The sequence below is a fragment of the Microcaecilia unicolor genome, chromosome 1 (genome assembly GCF_901765095.1).
Source record: "Microcaecilia unicolor chromosome 1, aMicUni1.1, whole genome shotgun sequence".
Classification (NCBI taxonomy): Eukaryota; Metazoa; Chordata; class Amphibia; order Gymnophiona; family Siphonopidae; genus Microcaecilia; species Microcaecilia unicolor.
The window spans coordinates 616,105,472-616,126,152 of NC_044031.1; the positions used below are offsets into that span (position 1 = coordinate 616,105,472).

General features: G+C 41.9%; 1 protein-coding gene across 1 annotated transcript in view; it reads right to left on the reverse strand.

The window, feature by feature from the left end:
- EEF1D (eukaryotic translation elongation factor 1 delta) overlaps positions 1-20,681 on the reverse strand; it is a 185,472-nt gene that overhangs the window by 24,375 nt on the left and 140,416 nt on the right. The window contains exons 5-6 of the mRNA XM_030219907.1: positions 4,904-5,013; positions 3,248-3,460 (exon numbers count right to left, since the gene is read on the reverse strand). Of these exons, the coding sequence (XP_030075767.1) occupies positions 3,248-3,460; positions 4,904-5,013 (323 nt within the window). The remainder of the gene's footprint in view (positions 1-3,247; positions 3,461-4,903; positions 5,014-20,681) is intronic.

Genomic DNA, 20,681 nt, shown 5'->3' on the forward strand with positions numbered 1-20,681 from the left:
CTTTTATTTGCAAATGTTGAGTGGGAAGGTTAAGGGTGTTGGGGGTGGGGTGATGGAGGTGTGAACGGGCACTGAAGAGTCACAGTGACCCTCATTGCGGAGTTTCTTGCAGGGTGGCTGGGAGGGTAAGAGGGATGTTTAGGGTGTTACAATGTAATGTTTTGTGGAGTTTTCTTTTGTTTTACTTCAATAAAAATGTATTGATACAAAACAAATAAAAGGAAAAGCCATTAGGCTCATTATGGGAAATACTTCTTGACTTTCCCAGGAGTAACAGAGATCTTGCGCCACTGCACTCACCATACAATATAAGGGGATAATGATGAGATATGTACCTAGGACTTTTTGTGTGAAGTCCATGGCAGTGCCCCCTAGGGTGCCCCACTGCTCTGCTGGGATGTCTATGTGGCCAGTCTACTAGGTAAGCTGGCTCTATGTCCCAATCAGGGGCATAGCCATGGGTGGGCCCAGGCCCGCCCGCCCACGTCGCTTGCAGAAATTCATTGTCCTCCCCGCCAGCGCTGCATTCTTTTCTTCGTTCGTCGCCAGCAGCGCTGCCATTCACACAGGCAGCTCCGCCCCCCTTTGCCGCATCCATCTGGACCTACGTACACAGGAAGTGCATCAGAGTGGGCCGGATGGACGCGGCAGAAGGGAGCGAAGCTGGCTGTGTGAATGGCAGCGCTGCCGGCGACGATCGAAGAAAAAAAATGCAGGGACCGAAGCTGCCTTCTCTCTTCTGCTGCGCCGGTTCAAAGGGTTGCTGCCAGCGTGTAAGAATCACTGCTGCTAGCTGAGTCTGACCTGAAATCCTTCCCTCTGCCATGTCTTTCCCCCAACTATGATGTAATTTCCTGGGAGGAATGCGCAGCAGAGGGAAGGCTTCTGGGTCATCAGCAGCAGTGCAGAAATTCTCTCTTACATGCTGCCAGCAACCCTTTGAAACATGCTGTGGTGCCGTGATGCTCCTGATGCTGCATGGAGGGGGGGGTTGGAGAGAAGATAAAATTGTTGGGCTGCTTGGGCATGGGAGTGGAGGGGAAGGAAAGAAAAGAGATGCTACACAGGGGGTGTAGGAGTGAGGGAAATTGTTAGGGAGAGGAGGGAGAGATGCAGGGGGGTGTAGGAGAGGGAGACATGCATGGGAGAGTAGAAGAAAGGGGATCATTATTGGGATATGGGGGGAGAGAGAGGGATAATTGCTGGATGTAGGGTAGGGTGGGGAAGGAAGGAGGGGTGAATGACAAAAGAAGGAGAAATGTTGGACCTGGGAGGGAGGGGAGGAAAAGGTACTGCACAGGGGAGAGAGGGATGAAGGAGAAATGTTACATGGTGATGAAAGAGATGCTGCAAGGGGGGGAAACAGATGTTATGGGATACAAGGGTGAGAGAGAAGAGGAAAAGAGGGAACAATATTGAACATGAGGGCGGAGGAGGGGGAAGAAGGAGGGAGATGTAGGATCCAGGGGTAGAAGACAGTGAGGGAGAAATGCTGGAATGTGGGTGGGATGGAAGAGGGGGAGAAATGCTGGCCCCTGGGGGAAGGGGCAAGAGGAAAGAGAGAAAGGACAGGAAGATGCTAGGAGGGGATAAAGGGTGGAGAGAGGAGAAAGAGGGAGCAGATGCTGGGCTAGAAGGGTTGGAAGGAGGCAGACACTGGGATGGTGGAATCATGTGGAAGGCCAAGGGGGTGGTAAGGAAATGAACAAGAGGATGATAGTGATTACGGGGAGTAGATTGAAGATGGAAGGCTGGAGAAGGAGTGAGATGGGGAATAGGAGAGCTAGTGGGTGAAAGAAGGAGATGGAAATCAGATAGGTATCTGAAAAGTAAAAAGGATTAGAAGATGAAATTTGAGTGGACAGAGAGCAGGAAAGAAAGAAAAAAGATAGGAAAGAGCTAAAATGAAACAAACATCAATATGTCAGTGTAGTGAGGGAATGGAATGAGAGTGAAGAAAAGACAAATGAATAGCAGCTGCTTGAAGGAGAATTAACAGAAAGACAGGAAAGTGGAAAAGAGAAACTTGAACCAACATAATGGAAAAATAAAATGACCAGACAACAAAGGTAGGAAAGACATTTTATTTTGAATTTATTAACTGAAATTTGTTAGCTTGAGAAATGTGCACAGCGGATATCATTTTATTGTGTTCAGTAGAAAAAAAGAAATATATTTCTGATTTTATTTCTCCACTGTAACATGCCGAGGTTCCGAGTTCAATTTTTGTCTACATATTTTTATTTCTAATTTGTGATCCCTTGTTCTGTATTTGGTGAGAGTCTGGGCCCGAGCATGTCTAACACTAGTCCCGACCCTTGCTGTAGCTGGTGGGGATCCCCAACCTACATCAGCTGAGGACCTCCTCTAAAAGCAGCTAAAACTCCCTTCTACTAAGCTTGGCAGATGGCGGCAACATCCTTGAGCCACTGATAACTAAGCATGCATGGGGTGCCAGCATCGGTGACTCAAGGCATTGTTGCTATTGCTGCCTGCCAAGCTTGGTAAAAGGGATTTGTGGCTGTCTTCGAAGGAAGTTTTCAGCTGACAGAGCTTGGGGATCTTTATGAGCTAAAGTATATTTTGAATTGTGAGGTGCCAGGGGAGATGTGGAGAGTGCAGGGAAGAAGGGGGCAGAGACAGAGAGAAAATTTTGTGCCCACCCACTTTGGGCTCAGGCCCACCCAAAATTGGCCATCTGGCTACGCCACTGGTCCCAATGATTTGATTTTGTGCGTCACTTTGACTTTTTTTTTTTTAATGGTCCAAACCGTACTAAGCACGTCGTCTAGGAAATGGTCATTTTCAAAGGGGGGGAGGAAGACATTTTTCTGGTTTGAAAATGGTCATTTTCACTACTTGATTTTTGGACAGTTTCAGCAAAAATGCTCCTCTATGTAACTTTGTAAGTCTAAGTGCTTTGAAAATATACCTCTTTATATAATATTCTCTCCACTCTGAACCTCTTTCAATTTTGTCATACTTAATATGAAAGAAGACCTCATGCAACTAAACAAATAGTGTTTAACCATTCTGTGGTATACTGTGCTCTATTTCCCATTCTTCCCCTAGTGTAGGTCACTGATCCGGTTGCTTTATTTATTTATTTGCAACATTTGTATCCCACATTTTCCCACACACTAGCAGGCTCAATGTGGCTTACAAGATACCATACTGGTGAACGGCTTTAAGTGTTGGACATTAGTGCTATACATCATAATAAGCAAAACTGATCCTAGGTCCTTACCGGCTTGACATCAAGAACAATACATGACTTGCCAATGAGTCCAGGTTTTTTAGATTTCTTCCGTAAGTACTGTAGCAGTCTCTCTTCTCGGATTTTAGCAGCTTCTTCAGCTTCCTCTTCATCACTTCCAAACAGGTCAATGTCATTTTCATCCTCAACAGCAGCAGCGCCAGCTACTTCAATTTTCTTTACCGAGGCAGTAGCAGCATTGACCTTTGAATGAATTCACAGATGTGTGTAAGAGCCCCAAAATAAAGAACACACCCATCCACAATTAGAAGAATGCAGATTGCTCCTCTGGAAGAGACCTGCTAACTTCCATTTACCAATGAAGTACCAAGGTGGTCATAGAGAACAAGCACAGAGATCTTTCTTTGCAGCTTGTTGGGATTTTTCTTTTTTTTAGGAGAATTTTATTTAACTGTACACAGCTTATCAGAACACACATCTTAACTCGTAGTGGGGCAACCTGTAGCCTGCAAGACCATGGGAAGATATACAGAAAATCAAATCTCAATAATTAGAGTTTTGGCAATTTTAAATACTGTGTTTCACAAATATTTTCAGAATAGCCACTCTAGCAGTTTAGGTAAATAAGTAAAAAAAAAATTATGTATCACAGAAGGTCTCTAGAGCTCTGTGTATTTCTAGTTCTAACATTATGTAATGTTGTAGCCTGCCAGGGATAGTACTGACATGCACGTGGTCCGCCAGGGATAGTACTGACATTAATATGGCCCTCCATGTATAAAGGCTGCCCACCCCATCTCATCCTATATATAAAAACATGTTTAGCATTAACATTAGATAGGTAATATAAACCTTGCATAAACAAAATCAGTGGATTATTACACAATACATTTAAGGATTGTCCATTAATAAACACTTGAAATATGCACCACAAAATGAAGGGTTTTTTTTAAAACAAAAGTTTCAGGTCCTAAAGCATAGGACTGGTGAATCTGTCTGTGAAACAGGTACCACTGAAGACATGAATAAATACAAAATAGGCTCATTTTTGGAAAATAGAAAAATGTTGATGCAAAGTGAAATTGAAGGAAGGCATAAGGCCAAGGAAAAGACACTAACTACGAAGAGCAATGAAATGACAGAAAAAGTAAAAGTTCAACATTACTAAACACTACTATAAAACCCCTGCATCCCTTTAGTAACCATTTGGGTTTGGATGCAGCATGCTTGAAAATGTTCCTGTAAAATTCTAAGCCCTCTGACAAGCTTCTTCAGTGATTCATACCTAGCTATTTCAGAAAGGGAAGGAGGAACAATGTTTCTCTTGGGTAAACTGAACCAAAGAGAAACAAAGTTCTGTCTCAGGCAGGGGTTCTCAACCCAGTCCTCGGGACACACTAAGCCAATCAGGTTTTCAGGATACCTACAATGAACATGTAAGACATAGGTAGTGCATGCAAATCAATCTCATACATATTCATTCTGGATACTCTAAAAACCTGACTGGCTTGGTGTGTCTTGAGGACTTGGTTGACAACCTCTGGTCTAAGGTCATAGGTGAGAGCAGAAACAGGAATCTAAAATCATCAAATCTCAAATACAACCTTTTCATACACCAAGAACACGGATTCAGATAACAGAAGTTATAGGACAGCAGTTTTCTTAACTCGCTATGTGATACTGTACCTGGGGCTGAAAGATCGGCACTACTGCAGGGGCATGCGAGGTAGAAGAAGTCTCCAGTGTCTTCAGGCGAGTCTCCAGTTTAGAGATTGCTAGCTGAAGATCTCCCACAACTAGAAAGAGGGAAAGGAAAGGGGAAGTGACTCCACCTCATAACCAAAGCTTTGTAAGAGCATTTTATTTGAACACTAGTAAAAAAGCCCCGTTTCTGATGCAAATGAAACGGGGGATAGCAAGGTTTTCTTCAGAGTGTGCATGTGGGAGTGTCCCTGCCCTCTGCCCTCTCTCTCTCTCCCCCTCCCCCCTCCGAGTCCAGTCCTTCAGTGTTACGTTTCCTGCTGTGCTGTGTTTGTATTACCGAGAGAGTGAGGGCATCTCTCTCCCCTCCCCCCTCTGAGTCCTTCACTGTTACAGAGAGAGGGATTTCGTGCTGTGCTCTTTTCCTTCACTCATGGGGAAACCGGATATCTGTGGCGCTTCACACTTCCGGCTGGAGGCTTCATAGAACGTTGGGGTTGCCTTTTATATATATAGATGGGCATCTGGGGAAACAGCTTGCAGCCTCATAGCCCAGAAAGAAGGTTAAATAGTAAAACACCGTAACCTTGTGACAGAAGATCAAAAATTTCAAAAGAAAATCCAAGGAACTTATTCTCTAACCCCCCCCCCCCCCCCCCCCGTTTACTAAGTCGCGCAGAAATGCAGACTAACAGCCCATTCAAAGCGGTGTGGCTTAGTAAACAGGGGGGGGTTAGAGAATAAGTTCATTGTATTTACTTTTGAAAATTTGGATTTTTTTTTTAATGGTATGGTTTTTGCTCTCTCCTGAAGCAGCTTTTAGTGAAACATGGACCTGTGTTGAGGGAAGTGGTTTATTGGACCATTTTGCATTTCACATAGGACTTGGAATTTGTGGATATTTTAAGACACAAGTCACAAATTAGATATTTTTCAGCACAACCACTTAGAGCTGGCTCCCACCAGCACCGGAGATGCATATCAATTGGAGCACTCAGAGATTTAAGATAAATCATTAACTACTATAAAACCTTTTTGAACTGATTTGTTGATGAAAAATATTTATGCTGCAGTGATGGATAAAGATGTTGCCTGCTACCAAGTTGGCAAGTAACACTTTAGGATCAGAGCACTTATTCTCACAATAATTATTAATTTGTATTTTGCATATTAAGATTTTATTTGTATATTTAGTATATAAAGGAACAAACAAAACCCCCAAGCCTCCAAATGCTCATGGAGGGAGTAGACAGAAAAACTGATTATTTGGTAAGAGAAGACCGATATCACTAAGATAGACTAAGAACTGAGCTGATGTTCTGAGGAAGTCTTCTCAAAACTTAGGGCCCTGTTTACTAAGCTGTGCTGTAGGCGCACAAACTTTTTAGCACACACTAACGCTAGAGACACCCATAGGAATATAATGGTGAAGACGGTTAGCTTGGCAGAGTTTAAAAAGGGTTTGGACGGTTGCCTAAAGGACAAGTCCATAGATCGTTACTAAATAGACTTGGAAAAATCCACAATTTCGGGAATAACATGTATAGAATGTTTGTATGTTTGGGAAGCTGCCAGGTGCCCTTGACCTGGATTGGCCGCTGTCAGGGACAGGATGCTGGGCTTGATGGGCCTTTGGTCTTTTCCCAGTGTGGCATTACTTATGTACTTATCATTAGCGTGTGCTAACTTTTAGCGTGCAATAAAAAGTTAGCGCACCTACAAGCGAGGCTTAGTAAACAGGGCCCTAAGTTTGTAAACACTAATGAGCATTGTATTGGAATTCAGTTATTTCTTGGCTATCCTAGTAGCTCAGCTGCAAAGAGGAACAGAAGAATATATGTAACCACCTCTGGGAAAACATGACTATAGCTTCTGGTGACTATTTATTAGGATTTATTTATTTACCACCTTTTTGAAGAAATTCACTGAAGGTGGTGTACAACAAGAATAAATCAAACATGAGCAATAGACAATTACAGCAGTAAAAATATTCAAATAACAATACAAAATATGAGAGAGGGTCACATACATTGTCATATTGCTGGTTTGGTCATTAGTAGCTACTATGAACAACAAAAAAAAGGTACCATTTCCCATTGCTTCTTTGGATTCCCAGTTCAAAATTCAGAACCATGACATCATTCAAGCTACTTAGGGTGTTTCACCACTACTTTATTTCCCTTCCCAACTCACCCACCCAGTTATTCCCTCATTCCAAGGGCTACACCTGGCTACTAGGCATTGCCATCGAGAGATAGTGGGGGATTTCTCTCTAATACAGAACAAACAAATGACACTGCAAAAGTGACCCAATGGCAGTTCAATGTAAATTTTTTTATATGAAGAGAATCCCTCAGAAACCTGTCGGACCTTACGTCCCAGGTTCGCAATGGACGCTAATAGAGCTGCTGATGTGTTTCTATCACAGGGATCTTTAAACTTTTCTTTTTTTACGTTTTTTAAAGTGCTCAATGCTAAGTTTTTAAATTCTGCAATTCTGACTAGAACCAGTTTATTTTCAGGAAAGCACCAATAAGATGTAGTGCAACACTTAAGTCCTACGGTGCCACCGTTTCACCATTCTGTGGCTTCCTACACTACATCTTATTGGCGCTTTCCTGAATATAAACTGGTTCTAGTCAGAATTGCAGAATTTAAAAACTTAGCATTGAGCACTTTAAAAAACGTAAAAAAAGAAGAGTTTAAAGATCCCAGTGATAGAAACACGTCAGTGGCTCTTTTAGTGTCCGTTGCAAACCTGGGACGCAAGGTCCGACAGGTTTCTGAGGGATTCTCTTCATATAAAAAAATTTACATTGAACAGCCATAGAGTCACTTTTGCAGTGTCACTTGTTTGTTCTGTATTAGTTTACTATATAGCTGACACTGATTATACTGCATATCTTTTTGAGTGTGGATTTCTCTCTAATCCCCAGTAGGGAAGTCCTGATCTCAACATGCCAGTGCACTGTACTATCACTGAATTGGCCTCGTTACTGTAATATTAAAATAAATCACAGTACAGTCTCGATTATCTGTCCTACACTAATCTGACCATCCGGCATATCTGACAGACTCCCCCCCCCCCCCTCTGACCGGTGACATCATCACGTTGCCATTAAGAAGCATGCAATTTCTCCTCCTGTCTTCCGGCTTCACACACTGCAAGGAAACCATCTTTGAGCCATGCTTGAGCTGAGACCGTAAGGGAACCATGCTTTTGCAGCTAATACTCCTTCATGCACCCCTCATCCGAGTTAAGAAGCACATGACTTCTCTTCCTGTTTGTGACTTGAACCCATGCCTTTATGCATTATTTTTTGGATCTGGGACCCCATTTTTGTAGTGAGGGAACCCTTTTTTTTGTTTGATTTCATGCATTAATGTTTTTTTTTTTTTGAGACCATGGTTCTATGCAAGGGAACCATAATTTCTGGATCTGGGACCCTGCTTTTGCAGCAAAGGAACCGTTGAAAGTTATAAGCTGAGACCCTGCTTTTATAACATTACAGTAATTTCTGGACCTGGGACTCTGCTTGTGCAGCGAGGGAACCACTGAAAAAAAGTTTTGAGCAGAGACCTTGACTTTACAACATGGCATCAATTTTTGGCCAGTCAAGAGGAAAAAAGTGGTCAATGAACATTAAAGATGTTTTGAACTGAGACCTTGCTTTCCTGCCAGGGAGCCATTTTTGATCAGAGACCATGCTTTTGTAGAAATTTTTGATCTGAGGCTGTGCTATTGGAGAAACGGAACCATAAGATTCTTGTGCATGAGTTTTATGCAGAACCATATGTACACCTACTGTGTTCCTGTCTGTTCATTCACATTTGCAGCACTTTCTTTATTCTTACTCTCATTCTTACATCTGGAGGGTTTCTAGTTGCAATTCTGCTGTCTTGAGACATGGGGCTCTGCTGTATTGATTTCTGCTTCATACAGTACTGTTACTGACTGGAGAAGACAACTCAAGTGAGGCTAAACAAGAAGTGATCTTGAGAAATGGGGCTTTGCTTGGTTCTGTAGCTGCAGTTGATTAATATGGTTTCCCTTGTACAGTTCTGTATTTCTGTTCACATTGCCTGATGTAAATTGTTGTGCTGTGTATACTGCTCTGTATTTGTGCTCAAATTGCCTGCTGTACAATTTTTTTTCATTGCTGATTAGGGTTAATAAAAAATATTTTAATTAAAAAATACCCTACGCCTGATCTTTGTGCATAAAATGTTTTCCATGCATTGTTTGAGAGATTCCCATTGTTTTCTGTATTATCAGACTTTTCACTTATCCAACACTGGGCCAGTTTACGTTGGATAACTAAGACTCTACTGTGCAATGGTTTAAGAATGCCATTTTGGAGGAGGGTTTGCCTTCCCCTCAGCCACTTTTTGAATCTGCTCCTTCTAAAGCAGGCTTGTCCAATCTTTTTCTATCAAGGGTCACACTTTATTTTGTAACATTCAGAGGGCCAAAATACACATGTGCGCATGATCTTACGCTCTTTGGAAGTAAGGTGATACTAACTTATTTTCAACTAGTTTTCGAAGGCTAAATCCTCCTTCCTTAAGTAAGGACAAGCACAAAAAGGTGTCACCTTATTTTCCACTTTTCTTTTCTTTATATTTATTAACTTTTAAAGAAGATTAACACAGCTACCACATTTCTTCATCCTAATTTACAAATAAAATTCTTTTTTCTACCTTTACTATCTGGCCATTTAATTTTTTCTGTGTTGGCCCCATCTGTCTCTCTCTCTGTCCCTGGTATGCAGCATTGCCCAGTCTTTTTTCCTTCTTCCTTTCCCCCTGCACCATTCACCATCAACCCCATCGCTTTCCTTCTCTCTCCTCACATGCAGCATTGCCCCGTTTTCCATAACCTGCAAAGTCTCTACATGTTGATTAAATTGCATACAGTGCTGCACTAAAGGAGGGCCTTGCACTTGTGGTGCAATGCGAGAACGATGTTCAATCATACGTTCATGTAGAGACCTACTCGTTTTGCCTATGTACACTTTCTCGCAAGGACATACTATATAATAGATAACACCTCGTGTATGACAAGTAGTATGATATTTTAAATTGTATCTTTTTCCTTCATGCACAAAAAATTGTGCTTCCACTGTGATATCACATGTCTTGCAATTTTTCTTCTTACACTTGACGTATCCTATAGGTTCACCCAAACTACCATTGTCTTGTTCAACTAATTCAGCAGGACTGAGCAGCTCTTTAAGATTTCTACCTCTCGAAAACACCGTGCGCAGATCGCATTGCGTAAAAGCAGGTTTTCGAGAGGTAGAAATCTTAAAGAGCTGCTCAGTCCTGCTGAATTAGTTGAACAAGACAATGGTAGTTTGGGTGAACCTATAGGACACTTCAAGTGTAAGAAGAAAAATTGCAAGACGTGATATCACAGTGGAAGCACAAATTTTTTGTGCATGAAGGAAAAGATACAATTTAAAATATCATACTACTTGTCATACACGAGGTGTTACTATATAGTATGTCCTTGCGAGAAAGTGTACATAGGCAAAACGAGTAGGTCTCTACATGAACGTATGATTGAACATCGTTCTCGCATTGCAGCACAAGTGCAAGACCCTCCTTTAGTGCAGCACTGTATGCAATTTAATCTCATGTAGAGACTTTGCGGGTTGTGGCTATAGACCATATTAATCCAGCATCTAGAGGAGGTGATCATAATAGGAGTTTACTACAACGTGAGACCTACTGGATATATCATCTAAATACGTTGGAACCAAGTGGCCTGAACACGTATATTCAGTGGAACTGCTTTATGTGAAGCACTACCGAACGGATCAGCTGTTTCCGGTTAAGGAGTTAAAAAGCTGCCGCCGCCGCCATATTTCACCATTGGTAGATGGTAGGTGAAAAATATCTGACAGCCTGGTGAGTCCTGGATTTATAGATATATATTTTATGCTGTACATGGAGTGAGTGAAGAAAAGAGCTTATACGTCTGTTTGCTATTCTTTACAGAGACTGCATGATAAGTTCCCCTTGAGAAAGCCAGGAGGGCGAAACAGGCTCTTGCTGGGGTGTGCTTGTCTACCGGCATACAGATAAGTCATGAATGATTTAAGCCATCTTTAGCAAGTATATAATAAGAGAGCTTAGAGCACGCTACACAAAAATTACAAAATTATGAAATACAAAAAGAAAAAAGTGGAAATTAGCGTGTTTGATAGCTTAAATTGCGGTAGGAGGGTGGGCATGAGTCTATGATTATAACGACAGCAGCAATGAAGAAGTTTGAAAACAACTGCTGCTCAATTATGAGACTTTGCCCATAATCTCCACCGTTAGATTCTCCCATAGCACTCTACTATTTTTGTGGTTTTTGAGTTGTTACTAATTATACAAAGTAGAGTTGAGCTGCGTTGTTTGACAGTTATCCTAGAAATAAGCAGTGGATTTTCCCCAAGTCCATTTTAATAATGGCTTATGGACTTTTCTTTTAGGAAGCTAGCCAATCCTGTTTTAAACCCTGCTAAGCTGCTTTTACTACATTCTCTGGCAACGAATTCCAGAGTTTAATTACACATTGAGTGAAGAAATATTTTCTCCAATTTGTTTTAAATTTATTACTTCGTAGCTTCATCTAGTCCTAGTATTTTTGGAAAGAGTAAACAAGTGATTCACATCTACCCGTTCCACTCCACTCATTATTTTATAGACCTCTATCTAATCTCCCCTCAGCCGTCTTTTCTCCAGGCTGAAGAACCCTAGCCGCTTTAGTCTTTCCTCATAGGGAAGTTGTCCCATTCCCTTTATCACTTTCATCACCTTTCTCTGTACCTTTTCTAATTCCACTATATCTTTTTTTCGAGATGCAGTAACCAGAATTGGATTATTGCAACTCTTTGTATGCAGGGATCAATCAGATCTATCTAAAAAAAAGATTGACATGTTACAGAATTGTGCTGAGATTAATTTTTAGCAAGAAAAAGTTTGATCATGTAACACCACTGCTTAGGGAGTTGCACTGGTTGCCGGTCAACTCAAGGATCGATTGTAAGTTGGTCTGCCTAGTCCATAAGATTTTTTTATGTTTGCTGTCCAGTTGATCATATTTCTCTATTTTAATTTCATACTTTATTACATTCTATATGTAAATGTTATACATTAGCAAGATTTGATTTAAGCAGTACTTTGATAGCTCATTTAGTTATCTGTCAAAATATGGAATTCAATTACTTTACACTTTCTCAAAATTATAGATTATACATGGTTTAGGAAGGCTTTGAAAACTGTTTTATTTGAGACAGATTTTAATGTCTGACAATTGATTATGTAATGAATGTTCTTCTGATGGTATTCACTATGATTCTTAAGGGAAATTAGCAGGTTGGAAATGCTGGGAATAGAATAGAATTGCACCCCTCCGAAGGGACACCACCTTGTAGTGGTGGCGGGGCTTCTGTGTTTCAATGACTCAGAGGGCTATGCTGAAGGGTTACCCATATCAGACCGGCCTCTGAGGAGAAACCAGACAAAGAGTGTCCCGAACTGGGAGAGTGATAAGATGGCGACCTGTAGTTCGTATGCCCAACGGCCTAGCTGTCCTCTGAAGTTTTGTCTTCTCTACGTAAATTTCCTCTCTGCAATTGCAGTTACCTTAACTGAGAGGAAGGGGACAACCGGCAGTCAGCTGCCGATGGCTAGCATTTTGTCCCCTGAGCAGCAAGTGCGAGACTGCTGCCCGACGAACTGCCCACAGATGAAAGGGTTGGCGAGTCCTTTGATTAGCGCCGGCGAAGGAGCATCGACGCTCTTGGACCTGGAAAAAACAACTCCCATCGCTCCTGAATTATTCAACCACCATGTCCAAAGGAGTGGAGGAGTGAGTTAGAGGCATATGCTGAAACGGAGGACGTTTACAGCACAACCCAAATCGGCGGAACCACTCCTGAACACCTAAGAGAAATCAGCTTGGAGTTTTTGCCTCCCTTGGAGGTTACATTGAATATCATCTGGAAGGCGCTTCGGGACCTAATGGTGGCAGTAAATAATTTTGTTTCAGATATAATCTTATTAGAGAGTTACATGGATAATATAAATGAACCCTTTGAGAGTGAAAAATTGATATAACAAATGAAGTTCTACACGAGCAAGAAGTGGTTATAATCTTGAAAATGATAATAGACCAGAAACTTTGAATAATATATATTTTTTTTTATTTCAAAATTTGTTTATTGTTTTGCATGAGATTACAATAAAACATTTAACAAATTCTTCTCTCTCTCCAATGCAAATCTATTCTATAGGTTATACACAGGTCTGGTTAGGGAACATTACCCCTTCCCAGTCTCAGTACGATATTCTGTGTTGTCACAAACTTTAAATTTAACTCTTTAAATCTTACCCCCCCCTTCCACCCTCTCTGTCCCCATCTCTATCCCCCCTCCCCTCCTCCCATCTCCCGCCCTCGTCCCTTTTAAGTAAAGACTATTCTTCTTGATTGTAACATTGACCATTTCTCACATATTTAAAATACGTCCTCTACCCCCTGGGGGTATTGTCTGCCAAAATGGGGTCCATAGTCTATAAAAGTCTTTGTCTGTGAATCTCCGTTCTCCTCTGTAATCTGCTAATCTCTTTTCGAATTTCATGTAATCCATTAACAGCTCACGCCACTTCTGCAGAGTCGGTTCTTTGTTTGTAATCCACTCTGTGAGAATAAGTTTTTTCGCTGCCAGTACAGCTCTACAAGTAAATCCCTTAAAGCCTGCTGTAGTTGGTTGAACTATCCTTGGTCTTCCGAACAGCAACAGCGGCCCTTTCTTCCATGTGGCGCCCCACATACTGGATGTCATTTGTATTATTCTGGTCCAAAATCTTTGTATTTTTGAGCAAGTCCAGAACATGTGCCCTAGTGTCGCGCCCTGCATCCCGCACTTTGGGCATGCTCCATCTGGAGAGATGCCCATATGGAAGGCTCTCCTCGGTGGAATGTAAGTTCTTAATGCAAATTTGTATTCCATTTCACAATATTGGGCCATCTTTGATGATTTTTGCGTCGAATAAATGTGTTCCTGTAGTATTTGAGGCGTTAAGGTCATTTGTAGTTCCTCCGTCCACGCCTGGGCCAGAGCTACATAATCTATTTCCTCTGTCATGTCTCTTAAATGTCTGTGATGCATTGTCAATGACACTCTGCCCTGTGCCCTAAATGAAAAGGCTGAGGAAATCTCCTCCTGCACATCTTCTGTGAGGCATTCCCAGGGCAAGCTGTTTATATAATGTCTCAATTGCCAGTAGTAGAATCTATCTCTTTCATCAAGTTTAAACTGGGCCTGAAGCTCCACGAAAGGCCTGGTTCTTCCCTCTGACGTCAAAACCTGATGTAAGTATACCAGTCCTCTCTGCTGCCATTGGCTAAATCTTCGGTGTAGAGTTCCTGGTGGGAATTGTGGGTTATTGCAAATTGCTTGAAAAGGCGTAATTCGTCCAGAAAATTAATGGTGACGGCAAACCCACTTCCAGACCGCCTTTGCCGTGGGCATTATATGCGATTGTTGTAGGACTTTAGGAGCTGGACAGCCTCCCACATGCAACAGGCTACTGAAATGTATTCCCTGTGTTAATGTTGTTTCCAGATTTGTTGCTGAAAAGTCTGAGGTTGATCTGTACCAATCAGAAATATGTCGCATGCCACTTGCTATTGTGAGATACCTGATGCTGAGCAATCCCAATCCTCCATATTCTCTTGGTATTTGCAACGTTCGTACTGGGAGGCGTGCTTTCCTTCCCTTCCACAGAAAGCGCTGTATATACCGATGCAAGCGTTTTTCATCTTCTTTCTTGAGAAAAAGTGGAAGGGTTTGAAATTTATAGAGCCACTTTGGCACTATCATCATGTTATAAATAGCAATTCGTCCCATAAGGGACAGCGGATATTTCTCCCACAACTGGAGTTTTATGCGAGTGGTCTCAAGCAAGGGCTCAACATTTTCTTGGTATAATTTAGATAGGTCTTGCGGTATGTTGGTTCCAAGGTATTTAATTTTTTCTTCCACTCTGGCTATGGGGCAACTTTCCTTCTCCTGCTGGGTTCCACTCGGATATACATCCATTATTTGAGACTTTTTTTTATTTAGCGTGAAATCAGAGACTTGCCCAAATTCCTTTGTTAGGCTCAGCAGTTGGTCCAATGAGCTCATTGGGCAGGCTGATATTATCATCAGGTCGTCTGCAAACGCTAAGGCCTTTATAGTATCCCCCCCAACTTTCACCCCGGGGATTCCCTCTGCTTTCTTTATAAGTCTCAGTAGGGGTTCTAATGATAGGATAAACAATGTAGGGGATAGGGGACATCCCTGTCTGGTGCCCCTGGATATTCCAAATGATTCTGCTTTAACTCCATTTACTATCACCGAAGCAGACGGATTTGCATACAAGGATTCTATAGCTCTATAGTACCAGCCCCCAAAACCCATATGCCTCAGTACTTGAAACAAATATGTCCACCCCACCTGATCAAATGCTTTTTCAGCATCGAGTGAAATTATGGATGTTGGGGTTTTTGTCAGCTGACCAGTCGCCATGGCTAATAGTAGTCTGCGCACGTTTTTGGCTGCCTGTCTAGTCTTAACAAATCCCACCTGCTCCTCACCCACTAACCTGGGCAAAATCCCGGCCAAGCGATTTGCTAGTATCCTGGCCAGTATTTTTAGGTCAACATTGATTAATGAGATGGGCCTATATGAGTCAGCCTGACCCTCTGGCCTCCCAGGTTTTAATATCAGGGAGATCAAGGCTGTGTTTGCATGATGTGGGAACTGTCCCTCCCCAACTACTTGTTCGTAGTAGTCACTAATAACAGGGTAAAATGAGAGTGGTAGAATTTTATAAAATTCCCCGGTATACCCATCCGGGCCCGGCGCGGATCCAAGTGGCAGCGACTTCACTACTTCCTGTATCTCCCTAGCCTCTAGTGGTTCTTCTAGTACTGCTCGCTCACTGTCTGTTAATTTCGGGAGCTCTGCCTGTTCTAAAATTTTTTGTATTTCTCCTTCCTCTGGGTCTTCAGGCGAACTATACAATCTAGAAAAAAATTTTGTCAATATCTCGGCTATCCTTTCGCTCTTATTCTGCAGGAGACCCGTCTCATCTTGGAGGGCTATTATCGGTTTGCGTGGTCCCCACGCCGAAACTAAGTTTGCTAACATCATCCCTGGTCTGTTTCCAAACCTGCGAAATTTAAATTTCTGGTATGCTAGGTATCTCTTGCTTCGGTCATGAAGTAAAGCATTTAGCGTCAATTGCATTGCTCGAAGCTGGTCTTTATGTTCTTGGGTCTGCTGCTTAATATATCTGGCTTTTGCTTTTTTTAAGGATTGTTCCAGTCTCATTATTGCTATTGTTTGCTTTTTATTGTGAGCGTGTACAAAGGCTATTATCTCTCCTCTGAGTACGGCTTTAGCTGCGCTCCAGAACAGACCAGGCTGATCCATGTGTTCCCTATTATTCTGAACATAGTCCTCCCATTTCTGTTTGATATGTTCTTGGAATTCGCTATTCTGGGACAAATAGTTTGGGAACCTCCAACTCCTACCCTGCTGATAAAACCCGGGTACCTCCACATCTATCCATATTATGGAGTGATCCGATATCTCTTCTGGGCCTATCTCAGCGGCTCGCACCCACGGAAATGCGGTCTGGGCTATTAATATGTAATCTATTCTGGAAAGTGTGCCATGTGCTCTGGAAAGGTGAGTAAAGTCTCTCTCCCCAGGGTGTAAACTACGCCAAGTGTCTACCAAATTGAGAGAGCGCTTAAAGGAATTAAGTACATGCGCTCTTGGTCCTCCTCTCGAAGCAACTCTCGGGTTTGAACAGTCTGCATTTGGATCTGCCACTAGGTTGAGATCTCCCATTACCAGGAGCTGCTCAGGTTTGTATGAGAGGCACAACTGAACAAGATTAGGATAAAACTGTGCATCATAAATATTTGGTCCATATATTCCCAGAATTAGGAAGTTTCTCTGTTGTACCCATATCCGTACCAAAACATATCGCCCTTTTGGATCTGCTTTCACTAATTCAGATTTTGTACCTATCCCTTTTCTTATCAGCACTGCCACTCCGCCTTTCCGATCCCCAGAGGATGCTGAGTGTACCTCCCCCACCCACTGCCTTTTTAGTTTGTTATGCTCCTCTGGCGTAAGTCTTGTCTCTTGGAGACATCCGATGTCTACTTTCTGTCTCTTTAGATTTGATAAGATTTTTGCCCTTTTTATCGGGGTCGTTATACCTCCCACATTCCAGGAGGCAAATCTGATGGTTTTAATGTGCATTTGTCTGTGGGACTCTATATGGCAAATAGCATTTATATGTCTGCCTCAGGTGCCCAGCCTCACCCGAGACACTGTGAGTTATTCTATTTACCCAGGTCTCTCTTGTTGTGCTATGGGACTTCTTAGAAATGTGTTGTGTCATGGTCAACGCTTGCTTGCTTCCCCCCTTCCTACCCTTCTGCCCCACCCTTTCCCTCCCGCCCTCCCTTAACTCCTTACCCATCCCCGTACAAACCCTTCTGTTCCCCCCACCTAACATATGAGAGAAATAGGGAGATCAATGATGTGGGGCTTCCCCCTCCCCCGCCATTTACTTTATCTGTGGGCCCCTTTCCAATACCTCCTTAGATGGCTCTGGGCCTCTGCTTTGCCTGCTGCTTAAATCCAGAGTCTGTTCTCTTTAGTCCTTTATTTATTTATCTCTGCTTTGCTGTGACTGAAGTGTCTCTGTCGCCCATTCTTGAGCTTCTTTGGGGGTCATGAACACTTGCCATTTGCCCTGGTGATTGACTCGTAGCGTAGCTGGGTAAATTAGCATGAATTTTTTGTTCGCTTCCACCAATGTTGTACAAATCTGGCTGTAGGCCCTCCTCCGTTCTTGCAGGGCGTAGGAGTAATCTTGGTAGATCCTCACCGGAGAGCCCTCGAAGGCCAGGGTTTCTCGTTTCAGTCGGGCACCTCTTAAAATTTCCACCTTGTGCACGAAGTTGTGTACTTTGACCATCACCATCCTGGGTCTCTGATTATTGTCCATTTTCTGCCCCACTCGATGTGCTCGCTCGAGGCAAATGGCACCCATTCCGTCTGACAACGCAAACTCATTTTGCAGCCACTTTTCTAGCACTGAAGGTAGTAGGCGCTCTGATACATTCTCAGGTATGCCTACTATTCGCAGGTTGGCTCGTCGCGAGCGATTTTCAAGATCGTCGATTTGTTGAGATTGCTTTTGCACCAGGGATCTCAATGCCTGAAGCTGTGTTGTTGTTCCGGCTCCTTCATCTTCTATGGCGGACACTCTTTGTTCTAGTTCGCCTGTGCGCCTGGTCGTATCAGCGAGTAGATTTTCTACTGAGGTTAGCTGAGTGGCTAACTGTTTTAACTGGGGATCCCGCGCCAATTTTACTGCCTCTGTTATTTGTATCAGTTGCTGATTTGTGAACATCGGCTCTGGCGTCTCTTTCGGCGGGCTCGCCGCCATCTTGCTTTCCGCAGCGCGGGGCCTCTCAGCTTCTTTCTTTACATTTTTCGGCGGCATCCTCGTGTCTAGACGCGTAACAAAGCTGTCCATGCACTCCTACTATCTGTACGCTTAAGGTTTATAATTTTAAGGTTAAATGGACGTTTTTATGGCGATAGGGAGGGTTCCGCCCGAGAGGAGAGCAATTCCACCTCCGCTCTCTTCAGCACATCACGTGATCTCCCGAAACTTTGAATAATAAAATGAATATTATTATAGATGATTAATATCGAGATTATTGTTTTTCCCAGAGTTCCGGGTATGACTCCTAAAGTTTTCCTCTGAAATATTTCCTCAATTATTACTTTAAAAGGAGTGAAGCCTGTGAAAACTGGGATTACTTTAATCAGTGGGATCTGAGTTAGAGACTTAAGTATATGTATTGTTAAATAACTTCTGGTTTTTAAAAGAGAAAGAATGTAATCAGATGTATTATTTCTAACTACTATTGGATAATAAGTAGGTTTTCAATGAAATGAATTGACTATACACCATATTGGCCAGATGATCAATGTGGAATAATGAATTAGATGAGTAATTAATACCACGGTTTTTTTTTTCCTGTTTACTGTTTAATTGATCTCCTTGTCTTGTTTCACTCTCCCTATTTAGTGGTCTAAGGAACAGAATAGAATTACCTGATTGAAATAATTCCTATATATTACCTTCTCTGTATTTCTGGCAAGTTGTTTTATCGCTTGTTAAAAATTTAAATGGTTATAAATAAAATAAAATAAAAAAAGAATAGAATTGCACACAGTAGGTGAGGTCGCACCATGGAACAATACAAACACATTATAAATGTCCTCATTTTTGTTTCCCATTCTTTTCCTAATACCACCTAACCTCTATTTGCTTTCTTAGCCGCTGCTGAACAATGAGCAGAAGGTTTCAACATATCATCAACAATGACACCTAGATCCCTTTCCTGGTTGGCGACTCCTAATGTGGAACCTTGCATCGCGTAACTATAGTTCAGGTTCTTCTTTCCCACGTGCATCACTTTGCACTTGCTCACGTTAAACCAGGGCTGTGGAGTCGGTACAAAAATCCTTCGACTCCGACTCCTCAGTTTATGGTACCTCCGACTCTTACTCCGACTCCTCAGTTTTTAATATGTATTTTTTTTGCATGTTGACTGAAAGAGTGCAGCATGCAAGGCTGCATGTTAATGTTTGGGTTTACAATCTATGTCATTGTGACTTTTTATTTTATTTATTAAAGAAACTATAAATATTCATTAATCCTAAAGTTTAAACAAAAAACACACATAAAAAAAACAAGGTTATGTTTATTGTTTTTTTTTTATTATCAAGTATAAAGTCATCATAGCATTAGCAAGTATAAAAATCTGGAACAACCACATCCGTTGGAAATTCTAGAACAACATCCTTTGGAAATCAGAACAAAATCAAAGTTAACCTACATAAACCAAAAACATTTGGAAAACCTAAAACAACTTATATATTATTTAAACTTGGCATATATAGCTGTAGAATAGCTGTTAAACATAATCCAAAATTAATTAATATATTGTTCTTAGAAACAGAATTGCTTCTGCCAGATCCTCCTTCATAGAAGCCCTTAAATCTGATTTGATTATTTTCAGTGCTGAAAACAGTCTTTCAACACTGACTTGGGTGGGTGGCATTGCTGTTACAGTTCTAGCTGCATCACTGACAATCTCTGGATAAACAATGATGGCTTCTTCTATAGTCAGTTTTGATGAGCGGTCAAACTTTTCCACTTCTTTTAATCCTTTAAAAAACTCTTGCATGAATTTCTTTATATGGACATTTACAGGTTGCTTTTCCATGCTTAACCGACATCGCTTTGCTTTTGAAGCTTCCATTTTGTCCAAATAGGCTTGAAAATTCTCTTCTTCATTTGAAGAGGATGAACCTGAGTTACCATTACCACCAGTATTTATAGCTTTAGCTTCATCCAGTGGTTTATGAGTTTCAGGTAGCAACCCTTTCATGCGAACTGCTATGTCATAGAGTGCCTGTTTTCCTGTAGCAATTTGGTCACTGCTCAACAAAATTCAGCTCATTGGATCAACATAAATAGCAGCTAAGAGAATTTGATTATCCAGCAAGAGCTCCTCTCTTTTCCTCATTGAAGATACAATGCCATCAGCAATTAACCCCCCACTTTTGTTAAGGTTATGTATCAAGCCCTTCCATTCCAAGAAGAATTTACC